Below are 15,271 nucleotides of genomic sequence, written 5' to 3' on the forward strand. Positions count from 1 at the left end.
ATACACATCCCACGCTCCTGTCAGGTGAAGTCTGAAATTCCCWGTGCTGCTGCTGCTGTTGTGCAGTTTCTGACTGTGTGGGATGTTGATTCATCTCGCTGCTAGCTTGAATCTGACCCAATTTTTGTTCTATTTTTCCTTTTCAGATTCTGATTATGGTTGTCTTTTTCCGCTTTCTACAATTAAAATACTAGCATTAGAAAAGCAGGCCATGGAGTGGGGAGCAGATTTGATGCTGGATTTCCTTCTGTCGCAGAGCAGAAAAGCATTTCTGCATTTCTGCATCTTATATTGTTTGTATCTGGTAGAGGCTGTGTAAGTACAAGCAGAGTTCTGACCTTGATACCATTTTCAGCTGACCTTTTCCCTTCTGATTTATTTCTCCACATATTTAATAAATAATCTCCTTTTGAGCTACAAGCTGATGTTTCTCCACCACATGATAGTCCTCTCCTCAGTGATTATCCACAGCTCTGGCTGTCTCCAGTTTATCTGAGGGAGAAAAGCCTGCAGTCTTCTGTGTTAGCCAGTGTTTAAAAGGGATGCCAGCGAGGCTGGTTGTGGTCTGCAGAGGTGCCAGGAGCAATGGACCATCTCCTGCTATAAAATCCTYCTCAGGAGGATTCTGCAAACCTTTTCTTTAAAATATTCTTCCTTGCCACACTAAGCATTGCCTTTTCTCTCCCTGGCTAGTACTGGGATGCCTAAAATTCAATATCCCACTGGAAGAGAGTCAGTCCCTGCTCTGATTAGGCTCCTTTGTGTTCCTTGCATATCCTCCCATTGCCTGCTCCAAAAGGCAATAAAAACACAACTGAAGGAATCTTGTTTGGGTGTAGGAACTCACTAAATAMATTCAAAATTTGTTTTGCATGTCCRATTGCAGATCAGATGTCCCAGTAACATCACTGACAAAATAGAAAAGAGATGTATTTTATTTTGAATAAATCTAAACAGTGAAAGGGATGCAGCTTTATAACAAGTAACAGAGCTCCTAAATTTGCTGTGCAGGACCCACACTGGCCCATTGAGACTGATATCCTGCTTTTGACCTCCACTTTTTGAYTGTCTTGGTCCTGTAAATGTTAGGACAGCCATTTCTGTGTGTGAAGGCACAGAACCCCCTTCCTCACCGAGGTGCAGTGGCTGTGTTTGTGCCCTGGAGCCTGAGCCTTGATTGCTGTCTCTTAGCACTTGTAAGCASTTATAAGCACAAAAGCTAATGGTCACACTTGCAGAATAAACTAATTAAGGGAAAATGCTCAAGCCCTTCGATTTCTGCTCAGCCTTCCMTGGTTAAGAGCAGTGCCTTGAGCAAGGCATAACCTCAGTGCCTGATCCTTCTGGAAAAAAAAGTGCATTTAAGGGCTGGGAATGCAGAGGTTTGGCAGATAAGTGACATTATACCATCAAATGTGTTTATGTTGCTGGAGAAGGGATGTGTTGCTGCAGCATTCCAGTTTTGAGAGYAAACTTTACACAGACTGTTAATCACCATCTTGGGAAGGAATGAGCTCAATGCCCTTCTGATGCTGGTACCAGAAACCAAGAGTAAAATTATTCTGTGCACTGAAGATGAGAATTATCACAAACACATGGAATAGCCAAAGAGAARTTCTCCCTGCTTGCTGTTTAAGGGATTTGTTTTTATTTTGTAGCTAAGTCCTCAACTGATGTTTTCAGTCTTGTCTATATTTGTTTAAGAGTGCGTTAGCAGTAAATCAAGGTGCATTTCCCCTGTAGGGTTTCCTGTATGTCAAAGCCATGTTAATTCTCTTTGATTTTCTTCCCCTAGCCCCAGCCATTGCTGCAGATCCTTCCTCTCTTTGTCCCTTTGGACATCAAAGGCTCGCAAGGGGACAGCCCTGGCGGGAAGCTCCTCCCTGCTCATTAGCCTCCATAAAACAGGAACTCACCTTGGCTAGCTGTGCTTGGAATCCCATCCTCATCCCGCTCACTCTTGACACTGGATCTCSGAAGGAAAGGCCTGTGCTTGCTCCAGGAAATCAGACCTGCTTTTGAACTGGAATATTTTGGCTCCCTTGTAACAACTCTGGTGGCTCTCTTGGCTGAGCAAGCTCCTCAGTGTCACAGTACATGGAAAAATGCAAGCTTTACCAGGTAAGTGAAGGACTCCTTCCCTTTTCTTGTTGCACAGAAACATCCTAGACTTCTGCCAGAAAGGGAACAAGTGCTCCTGGAGGGCTACCAGCATTTATAGTAGAGTCAATGRGGCTAGAGATGATTTCAAAACTGGGGTTTTTTGTAGATGTAGGTGAAAAATTGTGTATTTGAGTGGTTTTTTGAGAGCCTTAGAAGATCTTCTGTAAGGTAGCAAAGGTTTGCTCACAAYTGTGCCCAAAACTCCCTTACCCACATCACCTTGTGCAGGGTGATCCTTCAACTGGAGACTGGAGGTGTTATTTGTGTATTGTCTGCAAAGTACTGAGTTCTTCAGGTTGAAGGGCCCAGAAAGTTTGGAAATACTTGTTATATTTCTAATGACAGTTCTGATACAAACCATCTGGTTTGGTTTTTTTTTCCTATTTCCTATGCCCTTTGAGAGTATGAACCCCAAGCAGGTATGGCCCACTTCTTCCAGGTTCACGTCCAGCACAGTATTTTTGTGATTTCCTTATGGTTTCTCATCAGTCCATCTCATAGCATGCTGTGTGGAGCTTGATTGGATTGGCACAATGACAGATATGTCATTTGTCAGTGCAGCTGAACCCCAAATCTACTGTGGGGTTTTACTCTACMTCAGAAGAAAACAACTGGCCCAGGTTTAGGTGTGCACATTAGAGGTGACTGGGCAGTCTCAGCTTSCTTCTCATCCTCTGCAAGATGTTGTCTCATTCATGAGCAAAATACATGTGCAGTGATTTAGTTGATTTCCACCTTCGCTGCTCTTTTGGGTTTTTTCAGTCCCTGCTGTGCTGATCTGATTCATACTGATTTCTGCTACTTGAATTTTGAGTTGAAAAACAAAAGAGCAGCAATGAAAAAAAAAATAGACTGTATTRTTGCATTTTCATGTTAAAGATTCCAACTACTGCAGTATTCACCTCATTTTCTTRCTGAGTTCTTTCTGGTGTATGAGCCCCTACAGCAGAAATATTCCAGGTGATGACTGGATGCATCTGAGAGATGRAACTGTTGCATTTGGTAGAAAATGGTATGGTAGAAACGATACTTTTGTTATTGCCAAAAAACTCTCTGGATCTGAGAAATTAGGTTCCCTCCAGAGGGTCAGGACGTTTCTATTGACATTTAGAAAATAATTGGGGTGGGTTTTTTTTGCTTGTCTGTAAGATTAATTTATTAGAAAGCTTTCTGTATTGATGTGCATTCCTCCCTGGTGGACACTGGATAGCCGTTAGTGTTGGGCTTCACTTGGAAGGTAACAGCAACAAATATAATAATAACTGATTTTAGTGAAGCTTTTTGCCTTGTTGGAGTTTTCCCAGTCTGCAAACGCTATCCTATACATTTTGGGTAGGCTGCAACGAATTTTCTGACATTGTAACATTGTCTCACTACTGGATGAACTGAACTTCTTTAGGTGAGGGAATTGTACACCAGCATCTTGTAACCAAGGATCTTCATCCTCTCTGCAAGTGCTCCTAAATTGTCTCTCATTTCTCCTTTCCTTTCTGTCCCCAAGATGACAAAAAGATCTGTACATCTTATTCTAGATACAGAAACTGCAGCACAAGCTACTCTTATTGGTAAAAGCACCTTCAAATCAAGCACRGAACAGACTGAAGATCTCTTAATTTTCAGCGCCTTTATCATAGCAACTTCCCACTTTTCAATTTCAGCTGGACATAAAGARCATGTTTTAGAGTAGGCCACATATGGTATTACCAGCACAATGAAAATAGTACTATTTTTTAAAAAAGTAAAACTAGAATTCCTGGAAAAGGTTTAAATCTCTTTCAGATAATAATGGTTTTAAAACCAAGTTGCACAGAAGAGGAAACCATATAAGACCATCTCACACAAGTTCTGTTCAGTACTTGGACACTCTGCCCAAACTTCTCCATGCTGTAATTCTGACACTCGGGCATCTTTGTGGGAGGGTGAGTGTGTGAGTCGTGCCATCAGTTACACAGTCACAAACTAGGAGAGAAACAAAAATCCAAACAGAATTTGCAAATAAAATCCAAAGTGGATCCTACAAATAGATCCATCACTGTAGGATCCCACTGAAGTCAACAGTGGCTGTGTGGATCTTTTTGCCAGCCCACACCACTGCTGAGGTCCAGGTCCTCATGCAGACTATTCAAGTTCTGCTTTTCAGCCTCAGCCAGAGCACACAAAATCTGCATGGTGAAAGGCATTAACTACATTTTAAAATCTTTGTTGCAACATTTATTGTCCCTGTCTCCTGCAGCATCATGCTCCTACAGTTGCGTTGCGGACTCATKTTGGTAAAAATAGATTATAACATCTACCTTTGATTTTTAATTCAGTGTTGAACTCCTTTCACTTCAATTCCTTCTGACTTCACTGGAAATCTCCCTCATTAAGGACTCTTGAGATCTGCCTCGTGGTAGTCTCATTTAATGGCATTGGAATTTGCTTAAAGAAATGTTAATTCTAAAATTCATTTGGGGAAGGAAYGAGCATCTGTCTAGCTAATCAAAATCTGTTTGCATTTATTTGTGACTGGATGGCTCCTGTGGGAAATCAGCCCAATTTTATTGTAACTCCTTTTGATATATGTGCTGCACTGAGCTACCGAATGCATCGTCTCGTGGCAGCTTTCATGTCTTTGCAAGAGGATATGGGGGAAGCTTTAGTAAGAAGATGTTAACAGGCTAATCTTGGTGAGCAAGCTAGGTGTCACTTCTTGGCCAGTTCATTAATGTTGGATCAAAGCAGAAAAAAAAGGTAGAGGATGTATTTTTTTTTAAATGCCTGAAGATCTCTGCAAACTKACAGAATTACATTTTAATGTTTTTTACTTCTTAGTACTGAAGTAGGAACCCATTAGACTTGCATTGGGTTGTTTTGGTGGAAAGATGTCCCTTTATGAAAAAAGCTAATTTCTCTGGAAATGTGAATACTCTTTTGAAGACATTACTCAGAAAAGCTCTAACAAGGGGAAAATTCCTTTTTTCCCTGCTATGCTCTGAATAAGATCTGCTCAGGATGAGAAGCAGAAAAATCTACCTTTTAAAGAAATAGCTGTGCCTGGCTGCTAATGCACCACCCAGAGAGGTCCTGCTGGCCCTAGGCTGGGTCAGCACTGCTGCTGTGGGTGCCCTGCTGAGCAGAGTCCTCATCCCTTGCTCAGTCCCAGGGCAGTATTCCTAAAGCCCTGCTGGGTATGAACCCAGCCCAGCAGAACTGTACCTGGGCAGTGTTCCTAAAGCCCTGCTGGGTATGAACCCAGCCTACCAGAACTGTACCTGGGCAGTGTTCCTACAGCCCTGCTGGGTATGAACCCAGCCCACCAGAACTGTACCTGGTCACATTCTGGCCTGAAATGGAACTGGGCTTTTCAGTAAGGCAGCAGCAATCTTGCCTGCCTCACAATACTGTAGAGAGCACCTACTGGAGGTTTTTAAGGAGGTTTTTAATCCAAACAGCTGTACAGAGGTGGTTGGCACTATCAACACCAGCTGTTTGTCCCAACTTTGTCTTCTGGAGGGATTTTTCACCTCTGCTACCACCTATTTGTTTTCCTCTATTACCCACTTAAAGTCTTCCCAATTCTTTCAGCTTTCATTGTATTCTCTTGGTAAAGTGTTTTGTGTGACCCTGATCATACCAGAMCAGTGGATTGTGGCTGCTGCCTGTGTGGGTTTTGTAACAATGGAATTTAGGTGATGTTGATACAATGCTGGTACAGATCTTCACAAAGAAGTTACCAGATAAACCCAAACCTGTTGGAAAGGGCTCTGCACCTCTAAGCCTACTAAGTAACAAAAATCCTTTGAAGAAAAATAACAGTTTTTACGAGTTTTTTTGTGGAACAGGCTACCCAGACATGAGAGGCTGTGCTGTCAGTTCCCCTCCTGTCTGTCTGCAGTCACCATCTCTCTCTCTCTAGATGTGAAAGCGCCGTGTGAGGCCCTTCCTTCCCCCAGCCTGGAGCCCTTCCCRCAGAGCTCCATCGTGGTCACCCTCGAGGATATGGCGCTCTGGATGAAGTTTCACCAGATAGGAACTGAGATGATCATCACCAAATCTGGCAGGTGAGGGGCACAGGACAGCTGCCCACACACACCACATCCCTCCGAGCTGTTTTCAAGTGTTCATTTTTTGAATGGTGGCCCTTAAACTGGTTTTGTAGCCAGTTATGCAGATYTTGCTGATCCTAGCAGAAGAATTGCACTTTCAGGGTGTCACAGAAGTTCAAACTGTGAAGTGCAAAAGGTCGCTGTGAGGCTGATGTGCTGAGAAAACTCCTGTACCCTTATCTCACCACTTAGCACTGGTGTTCTTCCTGTCACTGTGAGGCTGCTCTGGGAAGTGCCCTGGGCTCCCTTTGCCTGGGTCACAGGCAGCAGCAGTTGAGCAGCAAATGCTTGGGTTCGAGTCTSTGTTTGCAGACAAGAACATGGCGCAGACTCATAATGATCTGTGTGTGCAGACTCCTCTATAAATGAGTCATGTATTGTGGAGCTTGCAGTGAAAGAATATGGAATTGTGAAATTGTAATGTATTGTGTCAAAGCTGCTGTGAGCTGGAACAATCCCTTTGGGTAGGGAGGTAGCTGTCAAAGCTTTTTTGCGGAGTCAGAAGTTAAAAGCAGTGGCAGGGAGTACAGGAACAGAAAGCTGGGTGTGCTCTTAGATRAGAGCACGTTTTCTACCCACGCTCAGATTTAATCCATCCTGCAGGTCTGTGAGAGCTGCAGCAGGCCAGGAACTACATGCAACCTCCAAATAGTTCCTTTTAAGTTTCCCACTGTCATGTTAGAGGAATTGGAAGGAGAAAAGCAGTAACAGTTTATTCTTCAGTGACTGCTGCCCTGTTAGTCCCTATCCCATCTAAACCCGTAGGACTAGGCAGTCCATCAATAACATGGACAAATGGTCAGGGGCTGGCTGGAGAAATACTGCTGCCAGGGCTTTGCACAGTAGTGAGTAAACATGGCATGCTTCTTGATCATTAGTAGYCACTTCACAGAGAAGTCTTTATACTCTTATTTTTCATTCCTCCTTCAGACGAATGTTTCCACAATGCAAAATCAAAGTCTCTGGCTTAATCCCATATGCCAAGTACCTCATGCTGGTAGATTTTGTGCCAATGGACAACTTCAGGTACAAGGTAAGTACTTTAAATAACAGAACTTATGCTGTCTTTCATCTTTGTTTGAAATAGATTAATCTTTATGCTTCACTTGTCACGCTGATAAATAAATTCTCTTTGGACAAAGTTCAGAAGTAATTGATGGATTTTATGCCTCTCTGGAGTTATTTGTCAGTTTTGCTTGGGGAGCAGCTGGAAAGGTAACTAATTTTCATTGTGAGCAGTACAGTTTTAATCATGATTAATGTCAGGCTTCTCTGGCAGCGATTTGGAGAAAGCGAGGAAAAATGAGGCCTAAACTTGGAGCTGATTTGGTAACATGATCATGGCTCATAAGAGAGAATCTGCTACTTGTGCTCCAGAGGAGTGCATTGGATTGACACTGAAGCCAAGTTGCTGGGGCTTTCCTGTACTGAAAGCACACTTTTTTAAGCTCCAGATTTCTGTCTTTCCCTTCACAGTGGAATAAAGATCGGTGGGAAGTTGCTGGAAAAGCTGAGCCCCAGCTCCCTTGTCGCACCTATGTCCACCCAGATTCCCCAGCTCCTGGCAGCCACTGGATGAAAGAACCTGTCTCCTTCCAAAAACTGAAGCTCACCAACAACACTCTGGATCAACATGGGCATGTATGTTGTGCTGTGGCCTCTTGGAATTCATTGCAGATGCATATTATGGGAAACAAGCAAGATTTGTGAGAAATTAAAACATATYCAAGTGCCCTTTGTTCCTCCCTCACCCAGCCCTTGTGCCCTCTTAGCTCCCTGCTAGGGAAGGTGTGGGTCCGTACTGTCACTACAGGGACTGGATGGAAACACCAGTCTGGTTTGGAATGGGTGTCCTGGGAGTGTCCACAGGAGATTTGCAGTGAGTTGACATGGAAACCTGTCCTTTGTGTGTCCCTGTCCCAGATCATCCTGCACTCCATGCACCGGTACAAGCCGCGCTTCCACATCGTGCAGGCAGACGACCTGTTCAGTGTCCGCTGGAGCATCTTCCAGGTGTTCAGCTTCCCTGAGACTGTCTTCACYTCTGTCACTGCCTACCAGAACGAGCAGGTACGGTGTGCAAGCTCTGCTCCTGGACACCCTGCAAAATGCTGTCTGTAAAATTCTTGTAGAGGAAGGTTTCTCCTTCCAGGCTGCTCCTCCTGGAGCTGTGATGGACAGTAGGAAGAAACAGGCACATTATGGATCCTGTGGGAAACATCTACTCTGTGATGAGATGAGTTAAGCACCTTAAAGGTATTGAGTGCACTGTCAGTGACACACAGAACTCCAAATGCAGTAAAAAGTATGRCTACAGGTCCAGATATAGATACTCAGCCTGTATATTTCTCTAGTCAGATGAACCCCACCCAAATCACTGCAAGGTCACTTCTCTCTGCGGGTCAGTTCTTGATCAATAATGGGAACTGTTGGAAAAGCTGAGATACTGTGGCAAGGTCATGTCCAAAAACCCTCACACAATTTATCTGTTGTGATAAATACTAAGATGAAGGTTTTAGAACAGTGAAGATCCCAACCAGTCACAGTCTGATGCTGAGTCTTTTTCCTTTTATTTAAAGATTACAAAGCTCAAGATTGACAACAATCCATTTGCTAAAGGTTTCCGTGAACATGGGAAGAACACTCGAAGGTAAACTGTATTTTCATATTAGTTTATTTATAACTGGAGTTCACTTGTGAATTTTACCCAAGGTCTTTGAGCAAAAGTCTGCCAGCCGGCTCYGCTGAGCCTGCTGCATTGTGCACACTGCATTTGCCTGTATCTGGGAATGATGTCCCTCTGTGCAGCCTCTTCCCAAGAGCCTTGGGGAGTGGGAGGTGACAATTCCTACAGCAATGTGGGAGGTGTGACAAATTTGAGACCTGCATTCTCTTGCACGTTGGAGCTAGACTGGAGTCTGACTTGTGAATAGCAGTGATAACAGGAGTCCATGGCAGATCATTTGGTCTCTTGGAGATCAGCTTGGTTCTGACATTTGGAGGCTCCCTTGTCTCCTTTTCCTGTGGGTGGAAAAGTGTCTCTTCCAGCAGATTTTATCTGCAAGAGGGAAGATGGATACCAATACCAGTGAAGTATCTGCCTGGTCTGAAGGCATCCAGTGGATGAGATGAAACAAAGCTTAAATTGCAACCCCAGACTGGCAATAGAGAACGAAAAAATTGAGGTTTTTTTCCAAGCGAAAATGTTGCAAAAATATCTGAGATTTTGTTTTGTGTTATTTTGTGCCTGAAAAAAAACTAATTTCCTGATGAAAGAAAGCCAAAACTGGCTCTTTTTTACTTAAACTTTAAAAATGTCATGGAATTTATTTTTTTTTCCTGATAGCATCCCTGCCTGTATATCTAGGCAAAAAGCTTACATCCAAGCTAACCCTATGTCTTGTTTCTTTCCAGGGAAGGACGAGCCAAATGCCAGAAGCCCAGTCCAGCCAAGAGCCAGAAGAGGAAGCTGCCTGAGGAGAAGGAGCCCAGTGCTGAGGAACGTGGTAATATTGATCRCAACAAACACAGAGAATGATATTCAGAAAGTTTTTTAAGTTAGATCATTCCTTGCTCCAGATCACAGTGCTGCTTGCAGTAGCACAGTTAAKGAGACAGGACAGAGCAGGGCTGAACACCACAATATCTGGGCAGAGAAGAGTAGAAGGGGCTATTTCCTTGAGATGAAGGACTGCAGGAGGTGTTTGTGTTTCCTTCCACCATCCCGTGATTTGTGCAACTGCCAATAGACCCTTGTGAGCTCAGTCTCCCTCTCCCCCTTTCTCATTCTTTTCCATTCTTTCTTTTCCCTGCTTTGAGTCAGATTTTGAGAAGGATGAGAATGTGGATGTGAAGGAAGAGAGTAACCCTGTGGTGGTCAGCAGTGGATATCCCTTCTGGACCTCGGAGCAGAACAGCAGCCAGGCCTTCCCTGCRGCCTCACCGGTGCCTGCTGACCAGAGGGAGGGTCTGGCCAGGGAGCAGCAAGTGCCAACGCCATCCTACCAGACATATCGGTGAGTCCTACCTTCTGGTCCAAAGCACCCTTTAAATGGTGCCATTCCTCTTCTTCTGCTGGGTATTTCCTGAGGAAAACAGCCAGCTGGGAGTAGGGGAGGATGCCTTTCTGTTGGACTGCACCTGTGGTTGAGAGATGGTAGATTAGCATGGACACTGGTCCAAGGATAGCCCTTCTCTTCTAGTTCAGACCCACTGGTTCTGGGCATACTCATGTCTGAGTAATGTTCTATTTCCCTGTTTCAAAATGCTCTCTCTAAGTACTACAGAGCTTGCCTGTCATTTGGAGGAAGTGTTGGAGGAGTGGCAAGACTCCAGTGATTTTTTCCCTCCTTATTGCAAAATTGGGCATGAAGGAGCCCAGAAGAGAACTGAGCCAGTTCTCTGGACTCACCTTCTCTGGCATTTCATTTTTCTGTGGGAGTGACAGTGAGGCCTGGGCTAAAATCCACAGTAACAGTAAGAAAAAGCAATAGGCAAGGGGAAGAGCTTGCCYTACCTTTCCCCAGGGGATCTGTGTGGGTTTTCCATGGTTTTCTGCTGTGGTAGGTCTGACTTGCTCTTCTCCCTGCCCTTGGGYTCAGGTTCCATGAAGCTGGGGACAGCCAGCAGCTTCCCACCCGCGATGCCACGACCTTGAGCGATTTCCGGGCAAGGTGCCACGCCTTGGATCTTGCCATGGTGCCCGAGCACGACTCCAAACAGCTCCCAGAGGGCTTCACCAACCTGCCCCCACTGCCCCCGCCTCTGCCTCCCCCCCAGGACTACACAGGAGTGGTGAACATGGCTCTGGACTCTGTGGGGAAAGCTGGAGCCCGGGCACCCATGTACAGTCCCTATGGCACCGAGCAGGGCCTCGGGCAGTGGGTGGTGCCTTCCCACAGCCAGTACAGGGCAATGAGCTACTCGGCCTTCTCCACGGAGTACAACACACAGGGAACACCAGGACATGCCCACGGCACCATGGCAGAGTGGAGCCAGTACCCTCTGTTCCCCTATGCCTGCTGGTGAACGGGGAGGACCCTTCCCAGTGAAAAGACTGAAAGAAAATTGTAAATGAGATTGAATTTGCTCTGGGGTGTTGGACTTTGGAAGTYTTGCCTACACTAGGCAGAGGTATTGCTGCAAGCAGTACCGTGGGACACTTCACTTCCTTGTCTCCTTGCACAACAACCCTCACCATATTTCACAAGCAGTGGCTAAACTGGTGGCTGCCCCAGCCATGTCGCTGTGGGTCTGGCTCATTGTATTCTGTAGTGGTTTATTTCCCAGCAGGAGTTGGAAACCACAGATCTGCAAGAACAGTATTTAAAGAGCTGTTAAACTCACAGTCACAGTGTTGGCACCTAGCATTTGGCAGTTTCCAACATCCCTTCCTCCTGGGACTTGGTGCAAGGAGATAGGGGCTGGGGATTTTCAGTAAGTCATCCACATGGTCAAAAACTGTAGAAAATAATACAAAGATGAGCAAAGCAAGTAATCCTGRTGACCTTTCAGCAGCTTCCTAAGTTAGTATAGTCAAACTAAAGCTAGAGTCTTGCCTTTCTTCCAGCAGAAGACAAGAGTAAAATGCAAGCAAGGCGTGTCTGGAGCACAGCAGTGGGTCGTGCAGGCAGGGAAGGGTTTGTTCCATGCAGGAGAAGCAGCAGCAAGGCTGTGTGTGGTGTCTGCCTGTCCCTGTGCCCATCTCTCCTCTGTCGGCCRTAGATTCGAGGTTAGTGAAACGCTCTTTGTTCTCTGGAGGTGGAGGGAGGTTGTCCATGGAATGCAAGGGGCTCCTCTGGGGCTTYCCAAGGTTGTCAGAAGCAGGGCCATGAACAGCAGTGCTGCTGCATTACTCCAGCCTCTTCCTTTAGAGGGAAAGGAAATTTTCCACTGTGAACTTACTCCTTCTCCTGTTCTCTGCCACCCCTGGAGAATATAATTTATAGTCGTGGTTCCTGCGCTACTCTGACTGTGTGAAACTCACTGCTTTTAGGGAGTCTGTAGGGATCTGTCCATGTTTAGTTATCAGAGAGATTCCATGCCCCCCTCTCTGGTCCTGTGCTGGGCAGGAGCAGCCTCTCACTGCCATGCAAGCCAGGATTCTTTCCATCTTCATGTTAGAACGGGGACGCCTCCTTGTTTGCCCAAGTGCAAGTGGCCCTGGCATTGGGGACTTGTGTGAGACAGGCTCTTTGCTTCTCAGGGAGGATAGACATGTTCCTAGGTGTTATTTAGGGAATGTTTCCTTGTCACACTAATAGCTGCTGTGGGGTCTGCAGCCATCAGTAGGCAGTGAGGTGTGTCATTTAGCCTGTGTGCCAGATGGTTTTCTCTGTGTGCACACACGTGTGTGTGTAGCAAGATGTTGTCTGTGAGCAGACCTGGGTAGACTTGTGCCCAGTGCCTCCGGACCCCTGTGCAGGGACACTGGGAAAGGCCATGTCTGTTATTGTTAAAATTACTGTGAAAAGTAGCYCTGTAAATTTGTGGACTCAACTGCAATGACTGTTTCCTTATTTAAATTGTATGTTGCTAACTGCTTTTGTACCACAATTATGATATGTACAGAGCAGCTGAGTACTTCCCCTGGGCTTTCCAGGATTTGAGGATGTGCAGCGTTGAAATAAAGGTCAGACTTTGCCATAGAACATGTACGTAATGCCCTGTGAGCCTCCCCTCTGATGGCACCCTGGCCAGTAGTGATTTGTACCTGCTGTGCATGACACATCTGGATGTGAGCAACTCACTTAAAAAGAAATCTGGCTGGGGAAAAAAAAAAAAAGTGGAGCAGTTTTTTTTTAACACCAGAATATTGTGGTTTCCTGCTGTTCAAATGCCAGCTGCATGAAGGCAGGTCAGCTGTAAAAGGCTGTCTCTGACCATTAGTTGTTAATTTTGCCACCACTGTCTTTCACGTTTAGGAAATGAGGTGAGCAGAATGGGTAGAGAGTTGAGTGAGTGCCTTGAGCCCCACGTGCAGGGACCTGAGGGGGTACTTTGTGCACAACACGGGGATCGCTGCCAGCAGCATACCCCCAGGAGAGGGAATACATCCCCCACAGGCTACCTGCTTAGATCTGTTTCTTTATCTTTGTAGCTGGKATGTGTTTCCCTGTGACAGAGTGCTAATGAGGATGAAATGCTGTGGTATGAGTAACTGAGGAGAACTGGGCAGCACTGGGGAACGCCTGTGAAAATACCAGTGCAATGCGCTTTTTTCCAGACCTTTGCAGTAGCAGTGCAGGTGCTGCTGCCCCCTGGGCCTGTCGGTAGAGCTARTTTGGCAGACAGCTCTGCACTGGGGTAAAAGACAGCTTTGTGCCTAGGACGAGCCATTAATTACTCATCAGCCTTCTGTTGCAACAGGGCTGCTTGCCCTTCTTCACTGAATCATCCAGCTTGCTAGAGAAGTACCTTTCTGCTCGCTGTCTCTGGTTAGAAACTGCGCTCGGCTGGTTTGGGAAGCCTTTGGAGATTTTGCCTGTAGGTGTGCTCTGGACTCTGCTCCCACCCCCTCCCTTTGCAGTTCCCACTGGCTTGTTTTCTTCAGCTATGGCATTTAGGAGTCTGTGTGAGCTCGACTGAAACGCTGGTTTTGCACGCATGTGAGATAATGTAATGCCTCTGACGGCTTCAATAAAAGGAAATGAGACGTGGGGAAGGCAGGCCATTAAGACTAATAAAATAAACTCAAAATGTAGGTTTTGTGCTTCTTTCTCAAGCACAACGTGCTCTGCTTTAGTCATGTTACCTGGGGCCAGTTTGTACATGCATGACACGCTGTTGATCTCAGCATTCATTGTTCTCCACAGCATGTTCAGTGAGCCTCAGGTTATCTGCTCACACTGCTAGATGTGACTCAGGCTCTTGCACCAATTCCTTGCAGCAAATTGTTTATTTTCTCTGTGTTTTCTGCTCTTCTCCTGCAGAGGAGTTACGTAAGGAGGAGGACAAATGGAGTATAAATGGGATCTAGGTAAATTTCCTATGGGAAATAAAGATCTTGATTCATTTTGGTTTCTCCTACTGGTTTTTGCAGTCTTAAGCCTCGTCTGACACTGCTTCAATGCGGATGGGAATGGCAGAAAAATGCTTTCTTGCCAATGCTGCAGTTCTTCCACAGGCAGCTGCAGGCTCGGGAGAGGCACCTGTTTCCCTGAGGCACAGCAAAGCTCCCGCCTCTCCCCACAGCCCTGTGGAGACACGGCGAGTCCTCCCAGGGCTGCAGGGTCCCCTCGCCTGGCCCAGCGTGTGCCCTCTGCGCTGCTGCCTGCCCTGGCTCTGCAGAAGCAGCTTCCACTGTTTCACTAAGCGCTTACCTCATTTCCAGGTGCTGCAGGGGCCCTGGTACAAGCCAGGCTCGTGGGATGGATGGATGGATGGATGGTGCATTGGGCGAGCTCCGCTGCTCTGGCACCCGGTGTGGGGGCGAGCCCTCAGGCGTGTGGGGCGGGGCGGGGACCAGGGGCTCCTTGAGGGGCAAGAGGAGATCCTGGGGAGCAGCACTGCCAGGGCTGGGGCTCTTGGATCACCTGACTGAGCAGGGATGAGGTACCTGTCGTGGTGCTGCTTGAGCCTCTCAGGAGACTCCGACGTGCATTTCCTTGGCCTGAGTAGCGGGTCACTTTAAGGCAATCCAAGCAAGCAGCGCAAATGCCCTCCCAAGAAAAACAACATTCTTCAAGTCAAATGGGTTTTTATTGCGGAGCTTGAAAGCCACTTAATTCCCGAGTCCCCGGTTGGGATCCATGTGGAGCCTCTTAGCAGGGGGCAGGCAGCATTTGGCTGGTCACAACACCCAGCGCTGGTCACCCGCCGTGAGGGGCCRGACCGGCTCCAGCCATGTCCCTCTCACCAGCGGCCACATGTGCAGTGCAGGTGTCTCCACTGACCTGCCTGCCTGCCCTCAGCCTCCAGGTGCTCAGTGAGTGGCCAAGAGCAAAGAGAGAAGGATAAAACTGTGCGGGGCCAGCGGTGGGGATGGCCTGTCCTGTATCCCTCGGTTGTCCTGGGCACAG

General features: G+C 46.5%; 1 protein-coding gene across 1 annotated transcript; it reads left to right on the forward strand.

Moving 5' to 3' along the window:
• Nucleotides 1-1,527: 1,527 nt before the first annotated feature.
• On the forward strand, nucleotides 1,528-14,224 carry LOC130578054 (T-box-containing protein TBX6L). Its single transcript, XM_057373865.1, has 9 exons — nucleotides 1,528-2,121; nucleotides 6,062-6,206; nucleotides 7,182-7,284; nucleotides 7,728-7,892; nucleotides 8,175-8,321; nucleotides 8,831-8,901; nucleotides 9,666-9,757; nucleotides 10,075-10,267; nucleotides 10,853-14,224. Exons 1-9 carry the CDS (start codon nucleotides 2,106-2,108, stop codon nucleotides 11,277-11,279), a joined length of 1,359 nt encoding a protein of 452 aa, XP_057229848.1. The 5' UTR covers nucleotides 1,528-2,105; the 3' UTR covers nucleotides 11,280-14,224.
• Nucleotides 14,225-15,271: the final 1,047 nt, after the last annotated feature.

Source organism: Malurus melanocephalus, unplaced genomic scaffold, assembly GCF_030028575.1.
Source record: "Malurus melanocephalus ecotype Western Australia unplaced genomic scaffold, MMel_1.1 scaffold_208, whole genome shotgun sequence".
Taxonomy (NCBI): Eukaryota; Metazoa; Chordata; class Aves; order Passeriformes; family Maluridae; genus Malurus; species Malurus melanocephalus.